General features: G+C 42.0%; 1 protein-coding gene across 1 annotated transcript in view; it reads right to left on the reverse strand.

The window, feature by feature from the left end:
- Positions 1-1,609: 1,609 nt before the first annotated feature.
- POMT2 (protein O-mannosyltransferase 2) overlaps positions 1,610-21,457 on the reverse strand; it is a 28,515-nt gene continuing 8,667 nt past the window's right edge. The window contains exons 8-21 of the mRNA XM_066551958.1: positions 20,980-21,062; positions 20,157-20,266; positions 16,929-16,995; positions 16,057-16,129; positions 14,518-14,596; positions 13,611-13,762; positions 11,897-11,988; positions 10,755-10,831; positions 9,541-9,612; positions 9,269-9,328; positions 8,985-9,090; positions 7,879-8,019; positions 7,080-7,194; positions 1,610-6,561 (exon numbers count right to left, since the gene is read on the reverse strand). Coding sequence (XP_066408055.1) covers positions 6,456-6,561; positions 7,080-7,194; positions 7,879-8,019; positions 8,985-9,090; positions 9,269-9,328; positions 9,541-9,612; positions 10,755-10,831; positions 11,897-11,988; positions 13,611-13,762; positions 14,518-14,596; positions 16,057-16,129; positions 16,929-16,995; positions 20,157-20,266; positions 20,980-21,062 — 1,333 coding nt within the window. The 3' untranslated portion in view covers positions 1,610-6,455. The remainder of the gene's footprint in view (positions 6,562-7,079; positions 7,195-7,878; positions 8,020-8,984; positions 9,091-9,268; positions 9,329-9,540; positions 9,613-10,754; positions 10,832-11,896; positions 11,989-13,610; positions 13,763-14,517; positions 14,597-16,056; positions 16,130-16,928; positions 16,996-20,156; positions 20,267-20,979; positions 21,063-21,457) is intronic.

Below are 21,457 nucleotides of genomic sequence, written 5' to 3' on the forward strand. Positions count from 1 at the left end.
CAAGAAGGATAAAAATGGAAAAGCAATTTACAACAATCATAATGCTTGTCAGACTTACACCCATTCTATAAAGCACAAACTTTCTACGTCCAGAGCATGCACTACATGGCCCAGAGCACAGTCAGTGGTGGTGTATTAGAAAACAACTCCAACATGTACAACCACAAACCTCAGATGTAGACCAGGCAGCAGTGGTAGGTGTAGAAAAGATTAAATCCATATGATTACAGCATATGGACCTCGGGAGACTGATGTTGGAAGACATGGTTTGGATTGGGAAACCTTATAGTTAACCAAAGAAAATGAAAAGGAGGTCATGGGAGATTGAGGGCCAAAGGAAGCAACTTGTATGGGAAGTTTCTATTTGGTTAGAAAAAAGAAGATTAAGAAACAGCTTGAAGACAGCACAAAATCTATATTAAAACACCAGGTCATAAAAAAACCTCATTCTTGTTGAGGAAGAGATAGCAGGGTGATGGCTGGAATCTAAAAGCCTACAAGTCTGGTAGGTTCAAATCAAGTGCAAATTGGAATCAGTCACCATTGTTCACCCGTGTGAGATCATTTACCTGCAGAAAGAAGCCATTCTTCCTTTAGAGGGCAGTGAGAAGTAAAGTTTTACTTCAGATATTATCAGCATTTTACAAACAATACTTCCTTCTTTTTTGGTCATCTCCCTACATTCTAGCACAGCCTCTGTATCAGCAGTCCTCCCTTCCAGAACAAAGCCCTGATCAGACAATACCCAAAGACCAACTTGCACTGTGTGGAGCAATACAAGAAGTCAATAGGCTTTTCAGTGACCATTTAATAGCCTGTTTCATCACATTACAGGCCACAGTCCAGTTTTAGCTGTCCTGGCTGTACTTCAGCAGCCCTTGGAACACATCCAAACAGACTGGTTGGCTCTCCTCCAGCACTCATCTGGGCATCAATGTGTGGTCCCAGGTAAGGTGCCTTTATTTTGGTTTTTCCCATCTAGTTCCACCCCAAGCAACCCCTTATTACACTCCACTCAAAAGTATATCCCAGCCTCTCCACTACAGCCTCATATAAAGCCAGATTCTGATTTTCAGTGTTCCAGTTTTATTATGGATTCTCACATTTAATTCACAGTAAGGCCCTCATTTGTACAAAACTGGGCACCTGTCTGATGTTATGAACACTCGACTGAACATGACTTACAGAAAAATGTTGGGTTTCTGAATAAAGTGCTTGACCTGTCAAATGAAGTCTTCATAGGTAACCTATCAGAAGCTTGAGGAAAATACCCCTTAAACCTGACATATTATACATATTGACAAATTACCACATCTTTAATATGGAGAAATAAACCTGCTTCGACAGACAGTACTTTATTCTTGTCCTAATGTATCTGTTTCCCTTCCTGTTGTGCTTACCAATATATTGCTTGGATTACAGTAAAATCTGATCTCCTAGAGTTGCAGTCCAGCAATATTTGTGTGCTAAAAGCTGTTGTACATCATCACTATCCTAGATTAAATTCTCCAATGGGCCCATTTAAAGTTCATGTTGTTACTTCAAGCATGTATGTGAGGAATAAATGAAAGGGGGAAAAAACCCACCCCAAAATCTGGACACAAAGAGATTGCTTCAAAGAAGAGATATTTATTACAAAATTAAATTCCAAATTCGACCTCATTTTCCATTATCACCTGTACAAAACACATTTATAGCTCAAGGGAATATTCTCCCATCCACACCATATGGTACAGTAATTGCACCATTGTAGTTCAGTTCAGACAGATGCACACACATCCCCCGGCATTAGTAAGAAAGATTCAGGATATAGAACAGAATTACCAAAGAACCCCTCTCACTGCTGCTCCAAACTCTTGCTTAGCCAGGGGCAAGGTCTTCAAAGATGGCTCTAAACCCTGTCTCTTGTAAAACACAGTAAGCTCACTTGGCAAAGTTTTAGAATCAATTACAAATTCAGCAGGAATGCTATCTATGCTAACATGTGATAGCCACAGATATTATTTGTGTTAACCATAGCCCTTGACATTCAAGTAAAGAGCATAAAAAAGTTTACAAAAAGTGAAGCTACTTGCAACCAACCACACAACTAAGGTCTTAGTACTTTAAAGAAGACAGAGAATTTTCAGTCCTGACTGCTTGCAGCCAACAGCCCTGCCCCAAAGAAAGTATGCTATGGAGGTGGTGCTCTTATCCTCAGTCTTCCTTTCCCAGCAGGGAAGAGCCTTATGTTGTTGTAACAGTCCCCACATTTTTGCTTTCATGACACACTTGCCCATGTGTGGGATCATGGGGTCACTTGCTGTAAAGGGGAAAAATAAATATCTTACCTCCTTTCCCCAGCTGGCAGAGACACAGGGCACTGCTAAGGAGGTTTTCACATTGCCAGCAGGATCCTGAGAGGAGGAATCAGTGCTTGTGCACACGGTGCCAGCCCAGAGGGTTACTCAGTCACAGCATGGAAGGGAAGCTGCTAAGTGTGGCAATGCAGAATTTCAGGTAAATCCCTTGTGTTTTCACAATAGCAGCTGGTTTGCTCTCAAGCCCCTTAAAAACAATCTCTGAAAGATTCAGGAGGGACAGGAGGGAACTATCACATAACATATTTGTTTACCTTTCCATAACAAGGTTCTGGTTTTCCTCTCAGACCACATGACAGGTATTACAAGATGTCCTGTCCTACCTCTTGTCCAGGCACCTGTATGAAACGGATGCATAGCCCAAAAATTAGGGGAAGCAAAGACATGTCCTGTACTTTGGGCATTCCTCAAGAACCACAAGGAAGAAGGAAGATATAAAAAAGTATATTCTGCCAATGCCCTTTTTGCACCAACCAGCCTTTCCAATCAAGATGCAAAAAGAAAGCCCTGTGCAGAATAAAGAGTGGGGGTGGCTTCCAGGACTGCAAACAATGGTGGTAAACAGTGATGACACAGAGTCCTCCACCTGGACCAAGGGCAACCTTGGCACAGAAATCTCCATTCAAATCTTGTCACATCTGTGTCTCACAGCATGAGTGGTCCAGTCCCTGGAAATAGGCCAGTCCCTACTGCTGGAATAGATGTGTGCCTATCGATGTCCTGAAGCAACTGTTAGCAGAAACCTTTTAAGATGGATGGATAGCCTAGGATAAAGCTAGATGAGCCCAGAGGCCCTCTATCTATCCTTCAGAGACTGAAGAGCTGAAAATAGAGTTACACACAAAAAAGAATTTGAAGCAGGGAACGTGGCAGCCTGCAGCTTTTTGTGATTTGAATCCATGGATACAGTTTGATGAAATACTTTGTCAGTGATAAAAGGAGCCCTGTCAAGCAGGGTTCAAAGAGAGCAGCTGCTCCAGAGAACAGCACCTCTGGCCCCAGAAAGCACCGTTAGCTATTTCCATGTGACTGGAGAAGAGGACTAATGAGCAGTTCTCAAAAAGAACCCGAACTCATTCCACAAGCACAACGGGAAAAACTGAACCAAAGCAGCCCAAATTCCATCCCAAAAACAAAGAGTGCCTTGCACCCATTGCCTCATGTCTGTACCACTTAGATATTTCAAGACGTAGTCACGAAGGGAGTCCAAATTATTGTATTTTACTGACCTCATAAAATATCAATTACTATTATGTTTCAGTAATGGCCTGACAGATTTTAAGAAGCAAATACTGAAGGTCAAATTCCAACAGGAGTAATTTTTCTCCTGAAAGAAGACAGAGCTACATCAATGTACACTTACTTGAAAACCCAACCCTTGGAATTCAGAGAGTGCAGAGGAAATGTCTGCCCTCTAGTCTTCAATGTAGACCTTTCCATCCTTTTAACTCCAGATCAAAAATAAAAATTCTGCTGGAACTTGCTCCCTCTTGTGGAATAGCTAGATTTTTTTTCACTGTATGCCTTCAACCATTTACCAGTACACAAGACCTAAGAAACAGTCTCAATGTCAATCAAATGCTCTCAAGAAAATTTCTGAAGTGACAATACTAAAGAAAAAGAAACCTTTTGTCTGTGTTGAAAGAGAAGCTGGATTTGTGCATAGGAAAGTGGGATGAGAGCACTAAATTTGCCACCTTCAGCACTCAGCTGCCAATCCACATCCAAAAGATTATTACTAATAAAGGATGGAAGGATCCTAGCCAAGAAAGAGACTAGTTCATCTTCCTCAGGCAACTCCTACAAAACTGACTCCTTAATAATAACTGAAGAAACCAAGGTTATTGACTCAATTTTTACACTCCCAAGGTTTAATATGATGAATAAAGGTGTTACAAACAGTAATTCCAAAACACAAGCTTCTTAGATTTTTTTTTGTTGCTAATGCTAAGGGGAAGTGTGTAATTGTATGTGCTGGAAAAAAATGCACTTTAAATCATAGCTTTTGCCAGCTCTTCTGGCAAATCCTCCCCATGACAATGGGACTCCCTTAGGGAAAGCTCATACTGAGGACAGCAATGTATTAAGTCAATAATCTCACCAAGAGATTGGTGGATCATATTGTTAAAAGGCAGCACCGCACTGTCTGCCTTCCACATTGCCAACAGTTAACAATTTGCTGCTGCTGTCAGATCTGGCAGGTTCTGAAGAAGTTTGCAGCCTTCTCCCACATCCTTCTTGCCTATATATCACCTCTGTGAATTCCTGGCTCATGCAGGTAGGAGCACTTCCTACAATAACAAGTAGAAAAAATCATCAAACCCAGCAGCTAATTATTGCAATGGCTTCCCACCATGTATAAGCAGCAGGTGATAACTCAAAACCTTGAGAATCAAAAGCACAGGTCCATCCCATCTGAGCTAGTATCTCTAGGAGTCAGTTTCTGGAGAGATGTGACACACCAAGCCAGAGCCTTACAAAGCAGCTGCCTTGCTGAACAATGCTGTGGATCTCAACTAGAGAGACCCCAAGGCAAGTCTGACTGGAGTCTAATTCCCCCACAGAACAACTATGCTACTGCAGCCCTTCCATGTGGTAGGAAATGTACTGGAATCCAAGATTTGGTAAGAGAAATAAATGCACAGTCCATTTTTAAAGGCAGACACACCCACCTGTTACTCTCCCTCTACCTGTAATTTTGATGCAAGGCTGTGAAGCAAAGCAAGAACTCTGAAATGAAAGACATGAGTTCATTGAAACATACGTACAAGAGTTTTTCAAATATTATTGCTTGAGCTAGGAATACAGCTGTGATCTAAGTGGCATTCACATTGGATACTACAAGGTAGCAACTTGAACTGCGACAAGAAATTGACACTGGATGGAGAGTAGGAAATGGAATAAAAGAAACACAGACAAAAATAGACCTAACACAGGACAAAGGCACCTGATAAATCAAATTCCACTTTCTTGGAAGGGGTGGATTTGACATTCAATGGCTCTTGACACTTCACAGACAAAGAATTTTTGCCTGGCCTCACATTTCCTTGTAATTTGATAATCAGCAGTCTAGAGAAGGAACTTGTTCAGTTTGGGAACACTGAGCAGATACTTTGGCACCAGCAGCCCGTTTTGCAGATGCCACATGCGTTGAGATGCAGCCTTCCCCTAAAAGCACAGGCACTGGCACTGAAATAGCTGGGAACAAAAGCTGAATGACAGCTGTCTGTAAGATTTCCAAGCTATCATTACAGTCTCCAGTACGTCCTCATGCTGGTCTCCACAGCATACTGGGACTGAAAATAAACCACCTGTCATTTCTACTGTAATTTCCTTGGCACTTTCAGACAGAACTGAAAGAAGCTACAAAGAGCTGAGCTGGAACAGTCTGGCCCTGAAAACAGGCCTGCTAGGTGAGTTGTAGAACCGATTAAAGGTGACCAGAGAGAAAGGCAGTATATAGGAATAAACAATTTCCATCTCTGCAATGGGCCTGGGAGACAGGCAAGGCACAATGGATCAGGAGATTTCAAACAGACCCTATCAGTCAAATTTTAAAAATCCAGGGTCAGAACAAAAAAACCTTCAGACAGCCAAGGCAGGTAGAATGAAGGTCCCCAGATACTTATGGTAAGCTTTCAAAAACCTCATCATAAGAAAGGTTGTTAATCTTGCTAGCAGTGCTATAGTGCTTCAAACTGTAATGGTGCTTAGATGACAAGAAGGAAGACACACACACACATAGAGTGTACATGCAACTGACTGCAGACAGCCTCCAACTTGTACTGATCTGGCTGCTGGAATGCCACTGCTGTTGGACTGACACATACTGCTTCAAGGAATTGGCATTCAGGCAGCCAGTTGTCCATTAATACAACCTAAGGATTCAGGATATGAGTCTTTTAATTTAAAGGGACCTTGTCATCCTCTGCATCTTCCAATGCAGGCAGTGCAAACAAATGCCAAAGCAACAGGGTTACTATACCCAGAGTCCTCCAGAGAGGCCTTTTACAGTCACGTTCTCAAAGCACCAGAATCAGCCTGGCATGCAGCAGATCCCATGTTTCTGATCCGTGCTCCCAGGCTTCCTTTGCTCTAGAATTCCCAGGAGTCCATCCACCGGAGCCCTGCCATGGGGCTGCTTGGGTGGGAGGCCATGGGTCCTATCATCCCATAGGACAGGGGATGGAAGAGGTAGAAGCTGTGGAAAGAAACCAAATGCCCATCAAACACAGCACAGTTTTCTGTCTCAAGAAGTTCCCAGCCTATGGGGCCTTTGTCTTTGGACTGCTCTAAACTTTACTGGGAACCTTCTAATCTCTGCTGAACCCAACATATACCTAGCACATAGTTTTATCACATGTGGTAAACCTACAATAATGAACAATTTGCCTGTATTTGTGGAATATGTCACCATCATTGGGAATAGAACCACAAACCACTGCACGGCAGGTTTGGAGGAGAACAGAGTATTCACACTGTGTGCTGCAACAAAAGACAGACTCCCTGCAATGGAAAGATGCTCTATAATGCATTACAGGGACACAGATACTGAATCTAAACGAATTTGAAGGTTTAGGATTAGGCTTGAGGATGTCTGACAAATCAGCAGAGAAGGAAAAAGGGAACAAATGCTAAGGATAATTAACAGGCAGCAAAGTTTCTATTGAGATGGCAATTGTCACACATTCCATTCATGAAAAGTTCAGCTGTACTCACCTGTACAGGATGAGCAGAACCAGTGCCAGGAATCCACCTCCATATACCTTTCTTGCTGTAGTGCTGGGTGACAAGAACCCAGCACAGAACTTCAGTAGTGCATCCCAGGTGATTCCTAGGAGAAGGAAGAGGTGGAAGTCAGAAGAACAGAGCTGCTGGGTTCACAGACTAGGCTGACGAAACTCTCTTAACACCAAAAGACCATGTCAATTTTTGAATTCATTTACCTTGGTAACCTTCTGAACCATAGAGATTGTTTTGTATCAGAAAGGTTCTTTTTGTCCTACCTTTCCATTTGAATAAATGCAAAAGAGATCTGGGTGCCGGATGCTAATGAAGTTGGTATAAATTCACAGGAAAAATGACCAAGGCCAAATTATAAACAGACATGACAGAAAGGTGTTGGCAGCAAACAAAGAGGGAAGTAACTTATATACAAGAATATATAAGAACAGTGAAATAGCAGAGATCAGGAATCCCATCTCTAAATTTAAATGCCCTAAGCACTAGACATGACTGCCTCTTCAGGTTGACTTTTTAACAAAATTAACAATTTTTTTTTAAACAGAAAATCAACCAACCAACCACCACCAAAAAACCAAAACCAAACAGACAAAAAAAAAATTTGCACTGCAAGCTGTTTTGTGAAAAAAGTTTTGAGTAAGTCAGTGCTTTTAAGCACTTTGCACAAGCAAACAAAGCCTATAAAAATAATAAACCTTTTAGGCTGAAAAACATTCAGTTTAACAGAGTATCACCTTTTTCCCTACCTTATCTTCTCCAAGACTCTAGTATTTACCTGTCAACATGCTGGAAAAAAGCATGGCAGGAAAGTAGTGGTGGAAGTAGAGAACTCGTCCCATCATAAAAAAAGGGAGGTAATGAAGGAGCCAGCCCAGTGTGATCTGCCCTCCAGCACGTAGCACCACTCTGGACAGTTCTGGAACACAAATAAACACACCTCAGCAGAGAAAAACTCAGCTACAGTTCCCATTTGCAAACCTTAACACACTAAGTAAACTCAACAGGAATGATCTTTGCAAGAAGTCATGAACTGGTCTGGAACTGCTTCAAGCCTCTGCAACATCCTAGTTGCATTCATTATAAACATACAAGCACTCTTCAGGAGAACAGCTGCCAGAAAAGAGATACAAAATCCTAAGTCTCAAGGCATGGCAGGAGGTTGGCCACGCTCTAAGTTAAAACCAAACATGCAGTTTCTCCATCTGTGCATCTGACCAATCAGGTGATTCTGGTTTCTGAAGATTTTCATTGTCTCTGCAATGAGAGCCATCCAGATGATCACTTTGCAGCCCTTCCTGGAAAGAAGTGGTGCCTAACTTTCAGAGCCTGGGAAAGGGACTAAGAGCTCTGGTGTCTGTATACAGCTTAGCCAATAACTCACTGTATAATTGAGTGGTTTCCCATCACATTTTAGAACTGACTTCCCATAAGGAGATCTACAAAATGAAGCAACCATTGATGTAAACAGGAATGATGAAAGTATGACTAATTAGGCCTTGTGAAAAGCTTCAAAACCTTGGCAATGGACATAATGAAGGATCATTATTATCTCTTGTATTTGTCATTTGCTTTGCATAAATATCAGAAAACATTTCTTGTCTTAAGACACTGTGCAAACTACTGAGCACATGCAGAGCTTGACAGCAGGGCATTGATTAATTGGCCTGTATCCCTTGCAGCCAATGTAGACAGCCATGCACTATTTTTGTAGAAGATCTGTGGTGTTCACTATAAACTATGAAGTTCCCACTCTCTTCCCTGTGGACACTGCTTGATAATCCAAGCTCAATGGTTTCCCACCCTTGACACACCAAGTCCTGCCATCCACACACTTTTAAGGTTCCTGCAAAAGGCATCTATGAAAAGGAAGACTGACCTCACCTTTGAGTTCAGATGTCAGTTGGACACCTCTCTTCAGTGCCACTGCAGTGGCAACTGTTATCAGAAGATATAACCCAATAGTGACCAGATTTAGCCACCAAATCACCTACACAAGAGAAAAAGAAAGATTTGGGACTTTATGCTGGGTGTGTGCACACGATGTGCAAACATAAAGAGTACAATTAGAGAGACAGTCCAAAAGGAGAAGGAAGACAACTGGCAGAAGCAAGACTAAGCTCAAGTTTGCTAAAGACATTGGCTTGGAACCTCTCACTCCAACTTACCGGGTTTCCAAGCAAATAAACCCGATAATCCGTCTCATTGACACCAGAAAAACGCAGTCCCTGAAGAGAGAGATCAGAAGGGAGAAAAACATATTCATCAGTCCAGTTTGTATTCTGCACAGCTTCTAAGGTGAGACAAATTCCCATCTCAGGTGCTCCAAAAGAAAGCTGACAACATCTTCAATGCAATTACAAGGTGTTGTGCTTCAAAAGGCACTGCAAAAGCACTTTTTAAAGTGAAAATAGAAAGGAATATAGATTGATGAATATACCTGGTAATTGATGGGCCAGTGCCAAGGTTTGGATGTGACTTCATTGTCCTTTGGTTTGAGGCCACTGTTTCCCTACAGATAAATGAACATAAAATTCAAATGAGCAGGCAGGTATGGTGCAATGTCTGCCCAGAAATGTCTGTGTACACAAACATACATCAATACTCTACATGAGTGAAAGTTCTTTTTTGACCTACATAAACACATCATTTTCCACAATGGTCAGAATTAGGACTATGAATGTTCTACTACTATTATGCAAGTGAAAATGGGTTTTGGGTAGTAAAAGAGGCAGTATTCTCTCATTTCTCTTCTTCAGCTTTTCTGTCACTAAGGATACATGTTGCATAAGCAAGACCTTTTTTCATTAAGAGACTGCTGTGACAGGTTTCTCTCCATTACATAAAAAAAGCCTCAAAGACTATTTCCATGGAAACTCCTGCAGGTGCTTCCTTACCTGAGACAGCATTATCACTGATTGCCATGGAAACACTTTACAAAAACACTTTACAAGTACTAACAATAACGTGCTTGACAACTTTTTTCTCCTTAAAATCTGAGAAGAGCTTCACAAACAATAGCAAAGAAAACCCTAGGCTCCTTTCTGAAAATATTAACTTCTCATTCTTCATTCTCATTCAGGAGCTGGAGGCAGAAGGGCTGTGGCCAAGAGTACAAAGAGCAAGCATAGGAAAAGACTACAAGAGCTGTCCACCTTGCAAATATTAAATCTGCTCTTTAAAAAAAGTATATATTCAGAGATATAAAGGAAACCACAAATCACAGCTTCTTGATGAACTTGAAAAAAATCAGAAGTTTTCCATTTTCAATCCAAACACTTACTAGTTTTTTAAGTGTCTGTTTAGCTGATTTTCCTTATTTTGACCACAGTAATATCCTCCCCTGCCTCACAAATACTAAATTTCCTTTAAAGCCTTACAGGAAGGTAGGGAAAACATTACATAACTAGGCTGTAGCTAGATCACACCAACAGGAGAGCCAGGCACTAAGCACAGGGCTTCCAAACTTGGACTTGGAAGATTTAGCTCCAAGATCATCCTTTATTCTAAGTATAAATTCAAGTAGGTTGCTTGGGCATGCAAATTCTGCCCTAGCTTGCAGCCATCACCCAGATCTCTCTGAAAGTGCTATTTGTTTTTGAATGCAAGAGAGAGGAGGAAAAAAATGATAGTCTGGAATCAATGATATCATACCCGGATCATAACCATGTGGGATTCTAGCAGAATTTCTGCAAAAGAAGGCTTCAAAACATCCAGGCTGATATTGGGCACTTAAAAAAAAAAAAAAAGGAGAAAAATAGATTATAAGTTTGTATGGTTTCCTTTTATTTGCCTTTTTCATAATAAACTAAACTCTCTCCTCCTACAACAAATCTGCTTCCAGAACCTCTTTTAATTCTCTATGCAATTCATTCATACTCTAAACACTGTGGCTTGCAGTCAGAAGTATCCTCCAGTGAACTTTACAACTGTTGTACTTTTGTACTTCTAAATTTCCTCCTTTACTTCCAGGAGCAACAGAAATACATAGAAGTCCATGAAATAAATGGATTTGTATTTCTGGCTGCCATTAAGAGACACAGGCTTCATAGGTTGCTGTTTATCTGTAAATGAGCCATAAGTATGGGAATATAAAATGCATTACAACAGAAGAAGAAATTCTACCAAGTCAACAGCCCAGGATTTCTCTCCTTTGGTTTGCACACAGTTGCTCTCACAGGAGGAAGAACAGTAAGTGTTCTAATAACTCAGAACTCAGCCCAAGTCACCAGAAATTTATGGGATGAAGATTGTGTTGAACAACCCGGGCCAGATGAGCCTGTGAAACAAACATAACTCCTGGATAAGGCTGCAAGGCCCACCTGCCATTACTGGCAAACTCAGATCTCTGTCACACACTATTCATTTCTTGATGGTACTACAAAGCCATCATTTAGCACAGCCCCAGTAGGAGAAGGAAAAAATATACCAGAACAGACTGGATCCAAGTTTTTTTAAAAAATCATTGAAATATATATGACATACTCATAACAATGACAACAATTCCCAATTAAGCAATCTTAGAAATAACAGCCTGTATTGGAATGCTTCACATTTCTGTAACACATTAAAATCTCAAAATCTTTAAGAAAGTCTTTATATTTCCACTACACTTCAAGCATTATCACCAGCTTCCAGTACAAACAGTGAAATAGAAAAGGGCTCTGTATCCCTGCACACACTCAAGTTCAGCAAGTTCATGCACAATGCCAGTTACTGCTATCTGATACCTCATCCCTTCCTTTAAACAGTAAGCCAAGATGCACTCTCTATCAAAAAGGAAATCAATTACTTACATTTAGGGTTAATATGATCTTCAAAGTTCCAGAGGGAATTGGGTGTCTCCTTCAGGTATGGTGTGCAGGTCACTTCTACTTGTTCCCAGCCCCTGAGGATCAGCAGAACAGTTCACCACCACCCCACAGGAGCACTCAATATTTCCATTTTGTGTTTAGTTTTTGCCCATTTAGCTTTATATTTCTCCATAATGCTTCAGCAGTTGCATTCTTACATACTATAGGAACCATGTAGAAACCAAAACAGATCTGCAAGGCAGCTGACATCAAAATTCTACGGAATAGCTGAACCACATTTCTCACTTTCTCACCTAAAAAGCCCTAGGTGGATATGTGGGATTTTTGAAAATTATGCACCTTGCCAACTAAAAAGAAGCTACTTCCAATTCAACCCTTAATAGTGCCTCCAAAGAAAATAATCAATTTAAGTCAATCCATATCTGCAAGAACTGTATTATAGAAACAATTACCTTAGAGGATACTAATAACTGTTTAGTCTGTCACCCTATGTCTAGTAGGTCACATCAAAGACTTTGGGAGAAAGTGCATCAAATCTGGCAGAAATATGACAGATGAATAGGGAATTTTCTATCAATCACCACTTAGCAAATTTCACTAATTAAGTAATCCATTACTTAATTACCATTAAATTCTCTGAAGGGCAGTGATTACTACCCATTAAATAAAAAATATAAAAATCCAACATACTCTAACCATCTTTATTTGCAGTTAACAAGTTTTTTTTTGCCCTCAGCTGTTACTATCATCAACATTTTGTGGCAATAACTTCCACTCACATACCAAATTGTTAGTGGGGAAAAAAAAAAGAAGAAACCCAATCCACAATGTTTTCTGAATGCTCTTGCTGGAGGTTGGCTTTTTTGTTAACTGAACACATTATGTGTCCATGAGCCCAGCTTTATGGTGATGTCTAAGTGGCATTTGCACTCCTGGCCAGGCAGTTGCCTGCTCTGTGATTCAGCATCCACAGGATTCTTCAGAATCTGGTTTTACCACAACACAGAGAAGTGAAACCTAGAGTTTCCTAGGGAAACCTAGGGAGACAGCTCTCAAAACAGCAGCAACATGAGTGCACACCTCTGCCTCAGGATCCATGTCAGCATCCCACATGGTGCAGCTTTACAGACAGGGCAGCTTGCTTCCATCAGCCTGGATGTCTCTGCATACACCTCATCTGAATGATGAAGATGCATAATTCAAAGACATAAAATCCCAACACCTGCTAATAGCAGTTTGTAACCACTGCCTTGCTTTAGATGCTGCATGCAAAAATAGCAAAGGTCTTTAATCACAAGGTAAATTAATACCAACAGAAAGCAATTTTCAAGATTGTGGTACAGAACAGCATTCTGTACCACAGTTTCCAGTGCTTTTTGCAAACCCCAAGGATAAACAGCATGTTAAATAACACATCTATCATCCCCTCCTGGCCTTACCAGAGGACAAGATCTATGTCCATGCCACTCTTGGATCTCTTAGTAAGGGATACTATTTTTCAGAGCTGCATACCTTCACTGTAACAGACTGCATAATCCTAACCCAGATCTTTGCCTCTGGCCATATTTCTAGAACCTGCTACTTACATTTTTATTCTTTTAAAGAAATGGAAGAAATGTACTTATTGCTTAGTCTAAAAGTACCATTGAGTAAAGGAACATGGCAGCTCAAAGGCCTGCAGAGGGTGGATATTTACCATTTTGGCAGAGTCTTTCCAGAAGATCCCAATATACAGCCTGTGGCCACGTGGGTTAGCCGGACCTGACTGCGTAGGACTTTGATGAGCTGCCCAGTCCTTCTGCCCACCACCTCAATCCTCCAGAAGTCATTGGAGTCTCCTGTTCCATTCTATCAGCAAATATGCCATTCGAGAAAAAAAATTACAAAAATAGAAAACAGAAACCAAACAGTGCCCAAACTAGAAGGCACACAGAACTGAAACACTGCAAATAGGAAATTCTGAAACTCCACTGGGTGCAAAGCTAAAAAAACTCGCCCAGACCAGCCTTACTCACACTTCACAGAAGATATTCCCCATCAGGAAGACATCATTCTAGACATAAGCAACCACTCACAAACACATCTCTATCTTGCCAATTTTAATTTTGTTTGTGTTCAATTCATTCTTGACTGTAGCTCAGAGTTACAGCATAAACAGGGGCAACTTGGCTGCTCCACAAAAGGGGTTTAGGCAACAGATCTTTGCATTTAGAAATTCAGCCCTCAAAGCATATTCCATCTTTGTGATTCAAAATTCTGTCATCATTCTGTCAAAAAAACACTTGTCTATGTGACAAGGCCAAATACATAAAATAATACTTGTCAGAGCAACTTCAAGGTTGCTCAGTTTGTCATTTCTGGAGTTGAATGCTGCCAAAGCTAGACTGACAGTAAAAGTTTAAATTATTTTTTTATCTGTGTTCACATCAAATAGACCTTAAATATGAGAGGAGGCATTTCATACTACACCAGTTCTTCCCTTGAGGATGGCAGATGTCCATCTATCATCCTGGCTAACAAACTAAAAAAAGCAACAATAAATTCCCTTATCATGATATGAACTCTTCCCAAAGAAGCTTTTGTTTTATCTTCCCTTCACTTACTATTCCATAGCCAGTGACCTGAAAATGCTTCCTTGTCAGGGGTGCCTCATGCTGGTGACTGTGCAGATTTCTAGATGTTCTGAAAGGAAATTAAAAGTCAAACCTTTGAACCCTTGTCAATTTGTGATAAAAACATTGGTTTGAGCCATTCAGAGATCTGCCAGTACTCTAACCACTGAATTCCAGCTGAGGGCACAGCAGGATGCAGCCTTAACGGGATGGAGTGGAACTGTCACTTTCCAGCACATGACTCTGAGCTTATACCACACTGGGCAGTGACAAAAAAGGACGACAGCATGAATAAATCCAACCCTCCAACTACAAAACGAAAAGAGATTGGTTTTAATTTGCTCTGCTTTGTTTTGTTTTAATTAACAGTAAAAGTGTGACAAAGAGACCTGCCTTATAAGAAGAAAAGCAAGATCCTGACCTTCTGTGATTATCAGTTTTGCTTTTGCGGGGAAAGATTGTACCATTAGGGGGAAATCAGTGGCCACCATTTAGCACCAGCACAGTGCAGACCTGTGAGCCTCCCATGCTGGCAGGGTCTGCCAGCTGAGGCAAGCAGAGAAACATGGCCACAGTCTGTCAGGCCTTGCCAAAGGTGCTGGGACAGTGCCCATTGTGCTGCTGCTGCTGCCCAGCTGCAGGGACATTGCTGTCCCATGGGATGTGCCGCACGCCAGCCCCATGTGCCGCCTGCCGGATCCTTCCCCAGCACCGCTGAGGCACTCCCGTGCCAGGGACCTCAGCAGGACTTAACCCATTTTGCCTGATCAAGATTTTATCATTCTCATTACCACATATTTGGTAGTAAACTCCCAATTCAAAATTAAAAAAAATAAGTCTTACAATCGTTTTGGAAGGCTAAGCAATGGTTTGTGCATACACCATACTGAATTATAATCCAACATGATTTCCTGGCTCAGGAGTTTAGAGGTTCTGTTAAGAGATCAAAGCTGACATTACACTAGATAAAGACTAAATATCAAGTCATTACGGTTCCCCCGCTTCCTCTTAGGTATTCCCTGCAGAAAGGGAAGGGATCAGCTTCCACTTTCATTGAAAGTGTTTAACTGCTATGATCTCAGTGCTGTTGAGAACTTCAGCAGGTGGATACCACCTATGAACATAGGGACAGGATACTTGCAGTACACTGACAAAAAACCCTATATTCTATTTGTCTAGAAAATTCAGCATGGAGACAGGCAACAGAATGAGGGTTTTGAAATTGCTTTTCTGGAAGAGTTACCCTGATTATTGCACCTCACACAACTGCAGAAATCTCCCTACTGCTTAGGCAGCTAGTTCTAATAAAGTTGTGTGGTTCTCTCTAAAGTTTCTTATTTAATATACACTTTTCAGAACATAAATCATAGAAGAAAAACTCTACAAACCTCACACTGGAAATTCAGATATACAGATACCTCTGTCACACAGCCTGCTTGTGCTTGTTTAACCACAGTCTCCAGCAGGACAAGTCTTCCACCAATTCTGCTCAATCACACAATCTCTTTGAATCCCAGAAATCATCCTTACTCTTTATGTTCCAGACGAATAATATCTCCATGCCTCACAAACTCCACAGGGCTTGAGGGGTCAGACAGATCTGCTGAAGGAAGACAAACTAATCATATCAATGCACTGACAAACTTACCAGGGTCTTAGAAAGTTTCTTGCTGATGCTCGTGCCTCAAGCAGATAATAAAGCAAACAAAGCTGTGTTGACCCTAAGCCTGATGTAAAACATTGCTCTAAACTCTAATCTTGAGAGCTAGTCCAAAGAATGTGAACTATAAATGACTCTTGCAACACTGATTATAATTTTTCTTATATATCTACATTATTTATATTTTTTGCTATTCAGACAATTCTTGTTAATTTTTATAAAAACATGCATCAGGTAAAGAAAAGGAAACTGCCAGACCAAGCATGCCTCAGCTATATACACTACCTAATCTAAATCAACAGCTTTCTGCACAAACCACAGATAATCACATTCAGTACTCTTATCTTGTCCCAAGCAATCACCCACAAAAATCTGTCAAACACAATGTACCAGACTGTTACAGGACCCAGCTTTCCCAAGACTCTTAGCCACAATAACAGATTGCAATAACTCAGTTCAGACAAATTTCCTCTCTGCTGTTATTTGCAGCCCTACACAGCTGAAAAATTGTCAATGCAACCTTCAGCTAAGAAAAGCTTATTTACTTCAGCTGTACAAACTGAAGAAGAACAAAAAACACAGTAGACACATGCACAATGTAAATCAAGAGACAGCTTCCCCTCTGTCTTCCTCATCTCCCCCTCATATCCTTGAAGGATACTCTGCCCTGGGAAGAACTCAGAATATTTATGTAAAAAACAGAAGCAGCAGTTATAAAAGGCACTTAACTGGTTTTTGTTACCTGTATCTGAGTCATGTTTCTTTATGATCCACAGGTTATTCAAATCTTTATGTAAGTAAGCAGTGACCTGAAATGACAGGATTAATTATTTTACATAACAAGAAAAAAGCTGTTGATAGCAGTCACACATTCACCAGCAAATCAAAGCCCCAAATGAATGCATCAACCACACAGAAGTCCTGAGATTACCTTTATCACAGTGCCCCCTAGAAAACCAGTTATGGGGCACTCCTTAACCCAGATGACACCTGTTAGCCAGTGTATAGCCCATACTCAGAAGCACTACCCTTCATGGCAGTTCACATGCACCAAGAGCCTCCAAACACAGCCTGACCTCCCCTCACCCTGTTTCAGAGGCTCCTTCTACAACAACAGGATATCCAAACCAGAGCTCTTGAATAATCACTGACCACTATCTGAACCAGGAGACAGAAGCAGCACTGGCTTTACAGACAGTAGAGATTGCTGACAACAGGCTGACTGTGACAACCACAACATCTGCCAAAAGATCCAGGCAAGGTAAGGATTCAGGAATCACCCATTACAGCCACGCAGCTAACCCCTGCCAGCCTGCTCAGCCTCACACAGAGCAACTGCAGCTACTGCTACCATGGACACAAGCAGCATCTTATTCCAGGCTGCTGCTGCCCAGAGCACGTGGAACTGTACTCCCTTTGCCCACCCTCTTCTTAGAGAGCAGCAAGCCCTGCTCTGTGGGACCCTAGCCCAGTGCCCCACCTGTGCCTCTCTCTCAGATGGGAGCAGATGGCCCAGTGGCTGGGTGAGAGGCAGAACACAGGAGTGTCTGACCATGGGGAAAAAGGGAGAGGTGGAGGTAGAACCTCATACCTTGAGGTCAAGCCATCAGGAGAGGAGGAGAAAGTGGAAGCAGAGAGAGATCACTTTTTCCTCTCTAAATCTCCCCCAAATTCCTCTCTAAATTCTCTTCCCCTCTCCAGAGCCCTGAAACTACCCTAGAACCCTACTGCTGTCCTACCATCAGGGCAGGAAACACAGCAGGGAAACCTCCACCCTTTCCCACTTTCCACAAGGAACTCCCTTTAGTGTCCTCTCCAAATTGCCTTTCCCTGCTTTTAGTGTCATAAAGCATGATCTGCACTCCAATTTTGCCTATGCTTGAGGCAGTTTAGCATGACAACTCCATAACTGTAATAAACATTAATGTCATGCTAGAGTATTAGAAATTCTGATTGTGACAAGCAGCAGGAAAAAAAGATTGAGACAAAGTTTTCACTTCTGAAAGCTGTCTCTTAGCCGCAGAGATAGCAAGCAGTTAAAAACCAAACACTTGTGTTTCTCTGGCAACTTTCAAGGATCTCAGAACAATTTTTAGACACCAATAATCAAACTGCAGAATACATCTTGGTAAAAGTGCAGAAACAGCAAAGATTTGTGAAGCTTGATGATGATGGACAAAAATAAGAAATCCACTTAATGTTTGTACTTCTTAATTAGAGATAGTTACATGATTTCTGATTTCTACTTTCACTTATTGCTTAATCATTTAATGAGAAGCCCTGAGCTCAGATGGTTTCCATATAGATACACAGATACACAGAAATTCTAGGTTGGAAGAGACCTTTAAGATCATCGAGTCCAACCCATGTTCTAATACCTCAACTAGATCATGGCACCAAGTGCCACATCCAGTCTTTTTTTAAACTCTTCGAGGGATGGTGACTCCACGACCTCCCTGGGTAGATGATTCCAGTATTTGACTACTCTTTCTGTAAAATACTTCCTCCTTATTTCTAGCTTGCATCTCCCTTGGCGCAGCTTGAGACTGTGTCCTCTTGTTCTGTCGGTTGTTGCCCGGAGAAAGAGACCGACCCCCAGCTCACCACAGCTACCCTTCAGGAAGTTGAAGAGGGTGATAAGGTCACCCCTGAGTCTCCTTTTCTCCAGGCTGAACAACCCCAGCTCCCTCAGTCGCTCTTCATATGGCTTGTGTTCCAAGCCCCTCACCAGCCTCGTTGCTCTCCTTTGGACACGCTCAAGCATCTCAACGTCCCTCCTAAAGTGAGGGGCCCAGAATTGGACGCAATACTCAAGGTGTGGCCTCACCAGTGCTGAGTACAGGGGAAGAATGACCTCCCTGCTCCTGCTGGCCACACCGTTCATGATACTGGCCAGGATGCCATTGGCCTTCTTGGCCACCTGGGCACACTGCTGGCTCATGTTCAGCCGACTGTCAACCAGCACCCCCAGGTCCCTTTCCTCCTGAGCACTGTCCAGCCACACTGTCCCCAGCTTATATCGTTGCAGGGGGTTATTGTGGCCAAAGTGCAGGACTCGGCACTTGGACTTATTGAACTTCATCCCATTGGATTCTGCCCATCCCTCCAACCGTTCCAAGTCCCTCTGCAAAGCCCTCCGTCCCTCTAACAGATCCACACACGCTCCCAGCTTAGTGTCGTCTGCAAATTTGCTAATAAAGGACTCTAAACCCTCATCCATGTCATCAATAAAAACATTAAACAGAACTGGCCCCAGCACAGAACCCTGAGGAACACCACTGGTGACTGGCTGCCAGCTGGATGCAGCACCATTCACCAACACTCTCTGGGCCCGGCCATGCAGCCAGTTCCTGACCCAGCACAGAGCGCTCCTGTCCAAGCCACGGGCTGCCAGCTTGTCTAGCAATAGACAATAGACAAATAGGCAATAGACAAATAGACAAGCTTGCCAGCTTGTCTATAGCTAATAGCTATATTAGCTTACAAATGCACAGTATCTAATTTCTTGAGCAAATTCTTTGGTGACAGATGAAGAAAGCAAGGCACAAAGGAGAGGGATTCATGTAAGTTCACAGAGGCCAGTGGCTGGAGTAAAAACAATACACAGCAGTTCCATTCCCTTGCTTTTAATATACAACCAGAAAAGCTGTAAGATAATGTACTTGTTTTAAACCAAGTTTTACAACTTTCCTTGAGGTAACTTTCATTATGGAAAACTATTCTGAAGTCTTCTTGGACTCCATTTATGGATGGTGCCCTTGTTACTGTAAGTCACCCCTCTGGTGCAGTGTGGTAGGCTCTCTTCAAGCCTCCCTTTTAGTCAGAGTTCTAAGCCAAGTGCACAGCTGTAGCACTGAGAGGGTAACAGATGCTGAGTCAACACACAGCTCCTACCAGTTTGGCCCCTAATGCCAAATACAAAGAGAGTAACCCAGGGTAGTAGACACAGGCAATACTCCACAGCACCAACCTGCTGCTGGCGAGCCCCAACGCCCTCGGGATAGAGGTGCCAGTGGGAGTGCAGGTATCCCCCTGCCATCCGAAGGTTCTTCATTGTCACCACTGACCCATATGCCAAATCTGCATGAGAAAGGGGGAGGAAAAAAGACATAAGACAGCTCTCCTGTATCTCCCCCAGCTAGTCTACAGTCCTCGATTAAGCATGCACTCCCCATTGTTTTGATGGAATTTTGTTTCCTGTTTGACAGGTTACTCCCCAGGGCTCATTGCAGGCTTATCTCCCATCCCTAACCAGGATTCAGTGAAACTGTTACATAACATTTGGCTGAAAAACTTCAAACCCTCCCACTAAGTTTTAACATAAACAGACGTGGTAAGGTATTCCTTTGTTTGTAATTTCATAATGAAAGTTTTGAGATAGCTTTCCCTAAGAGTATAACACTGCTGACCCCTACAGCAATACAAGAGGGAAGGGAGGCAAGCTCAGCTACTGGATAGCAGATATACACTGGCTTAAGACACCTTCCCTCCTAGACCCCCAACACAACTCAGCCTTGAGAGATCAGACCTGATGTTCCCACATCTGAACACTCACACATTTAAGGTGAACAGGAAAAAAACAGATAGTGACCATGCACTGAACATGGTGATATTTTCAGCCTTTTTCTTTCTGTCAATTCATAAAACTGCACAGAGGAAGAGCATGGATCTGACCTTGACCATGGAAGGCATAATTCCCACTGCTCTGCACTGAGTCACAGGGACACCATTTCTATTTAAGTTCTCATGTACACTGACAACATTCAGAGTGCTTTATTCAGGTGGATACTCACGCTCTGGAATGGAGACATTATGAAGATTGTTCCCAATCAGCTGGGATTGAAATGCTGAACTGAAGAAACCATCCCCAGGACCACTACAAAAGACAGCAAAGAATATGACAATTAGAGGTTTCACTACAAACCTCTGTCATGCATTACCAAGTTGTTTTTATAGAAGAAAAATTATAAAACCAGACTGGACATCTGAAGAAGAAGAGTAGGAGCAGCTCCCTTAAGAGGCACACTTCTCTAATGTTGTGAATCACAGCAGATAGAGACAGTCTTGCAGGAAATTGTCCAGAGCTGCAAGGACTTGAGGTCTCAAAAATGTACATGCTGGCACTGCACAAAACATCAGAACTGTCTTTGGGGGTGCTCTTACAACAAATAAACTGACCCACTGTCAGGACAGATATAACAAAGCCTTTCTCTGTGACACCTGCAGTCTTACTTTTGCTAAGATGTTAGTGGTAAGACCAGCAGACTTTAA

This window comes from Molothrus aeneus, chromosome 6 (genome assembly GCF_037042795.1).
Source record: "Molothrus aeneus isolate 106 chromosome 6, BPBGC_Maene_1.0, whole genome shotgun sequence".
NCBI lineage: Eukaryota > Metazoa > Chordata > Aves > Passeriformes > Icteridae > Molothrus > Molothrus aeneus.